The sequence below is a fragment of the Ceratina calcarata genome, unplaced genomic scaffold (genome assembly GCF_001652005.2).
Source record: "Ceratina calcarata isolate Rehan_Ccalc_2016 unplaced genomic scaffold, ASM165200v1 scaffold430.2, whole genome shotgun sequence".
NCBI lineage: Eukaryota > Metazoa > Arthropoda > Insecta > Hymenoptera > Apidae > Ceratina > Ceratina calcarata.
The window spans coordinates 180403-181404 of record NW_017166723.1 but is presented as its reverse complement, the minus strand read 5'-3'; the positions used below and the strand labels follow the sequence as shown (position 1 = coordinate 181404).

Sequence of the window (1002 nt, the reverse complement as noted above, 5' to 3'; positions counted from 1 at the left end):
AATAAAAAATCTAGAACGATTATCAAATGTATCAAGATTTCTTCTTATCACTTGATGTATCAAGTCGTTGCCCAGTACTAGGTGAATCACTCACATTAACTTCTTCCTCCTCTACTTCCAAATTGTTCAATCTATAATCATCGACATTACGACATTATCTGATAATATAATTTTATGTTTATAATATGATGTAACTTACTCATCTTGCTCGAGACTATAGAGCATTTGAAAGCCAGCATCGAGACTTGGTGGGAAGCCCATTTCAGGATCTAACAGTTGAAGCGTCGGCACTTCTTGATAGACATTACCAAATTCATCGAGTTCCTCAAATTGCAATTTGTTAGCCGCTTCATCTAAAACCATCCTATAAAGTACAAACGTATTAAGGAAAAATAAATATTTCATTTACGTCATTACGTCAAAAACGTCATATATTGGGTTGGTCAGAAAGCTCGTGCAGGTTTTGGTGCTACTTTCACTTCAGGTGCTAACCGCACGAACTTTCCAGCCACCCCAATACAATACTCAGAATTATAAGAATGAAGTTCAAGTTGCCTCTGTTTTTCCATCATCGTTTCAACCTTCCGCTTCATGTTCTCCTCAAATTTTAATACGTATTCTTGATAGTAGTCATGCAGAGTGGCTATACCGCCCACGCCAGTTTCCAGCAGCACCCTTTCTACTATGTCCTACAAGAATACATGCACATCTCTCTTTCGTTCGAATACCCCATATTCATAAATTAAACGACAAGTATTGAAATTCATTTACTGGAAAACCGTGATTCTTTTGTTCATACGCTCCTTTCATTAGCAACGCTATCCTCCTTAGAAAATGGTCCGCGATGTCCGTAAGTGTTTCTATAGCTATATCCGAAGATTTTTCAAATCCGATATGAGCTAAAAGAATAATAACCGTACGTCTCAATATGCAACGTGCAGTTTCTGTTGTCAGGTAATGTACGGTAGAAGCACCTTTAAATGTACTTCTAAAATAGAACGA

General features: G+C 37.2%; 1 protein-coding gene across 1 annotated transcript in view; it reads right to left on the bottom strand.

Annotated features, from left to right (window-relative positions):
• Positions 1-6: 6 nt before the first annotated feature.
• LOC108626867 (STAGA complex 65 subunit gamma) overlaps positions 7-1002 on the bottom strand; it is a 2476-nt gene continuing 1480 nt past the window's right edge. Inside the window, exons 3-6 of the mRNA XM_026815148.1 lie at positions 772-994; positions 556-689; positions 200-364; positions 7-131 (exon numbers count right to left, since the gene is read on the bottom strand). Coding sequence (XP_026670949.1) covers positions 32-131; positions 200-364; positions 556-689; positions 772-994 — 622 coding nt within the window. The 3' untranslated portion in view covers positions 7-31. The remainder of the gene's footprint in view (positions 132-199; positions 365-555; positions 690-771; positions 995-1002) is intronic.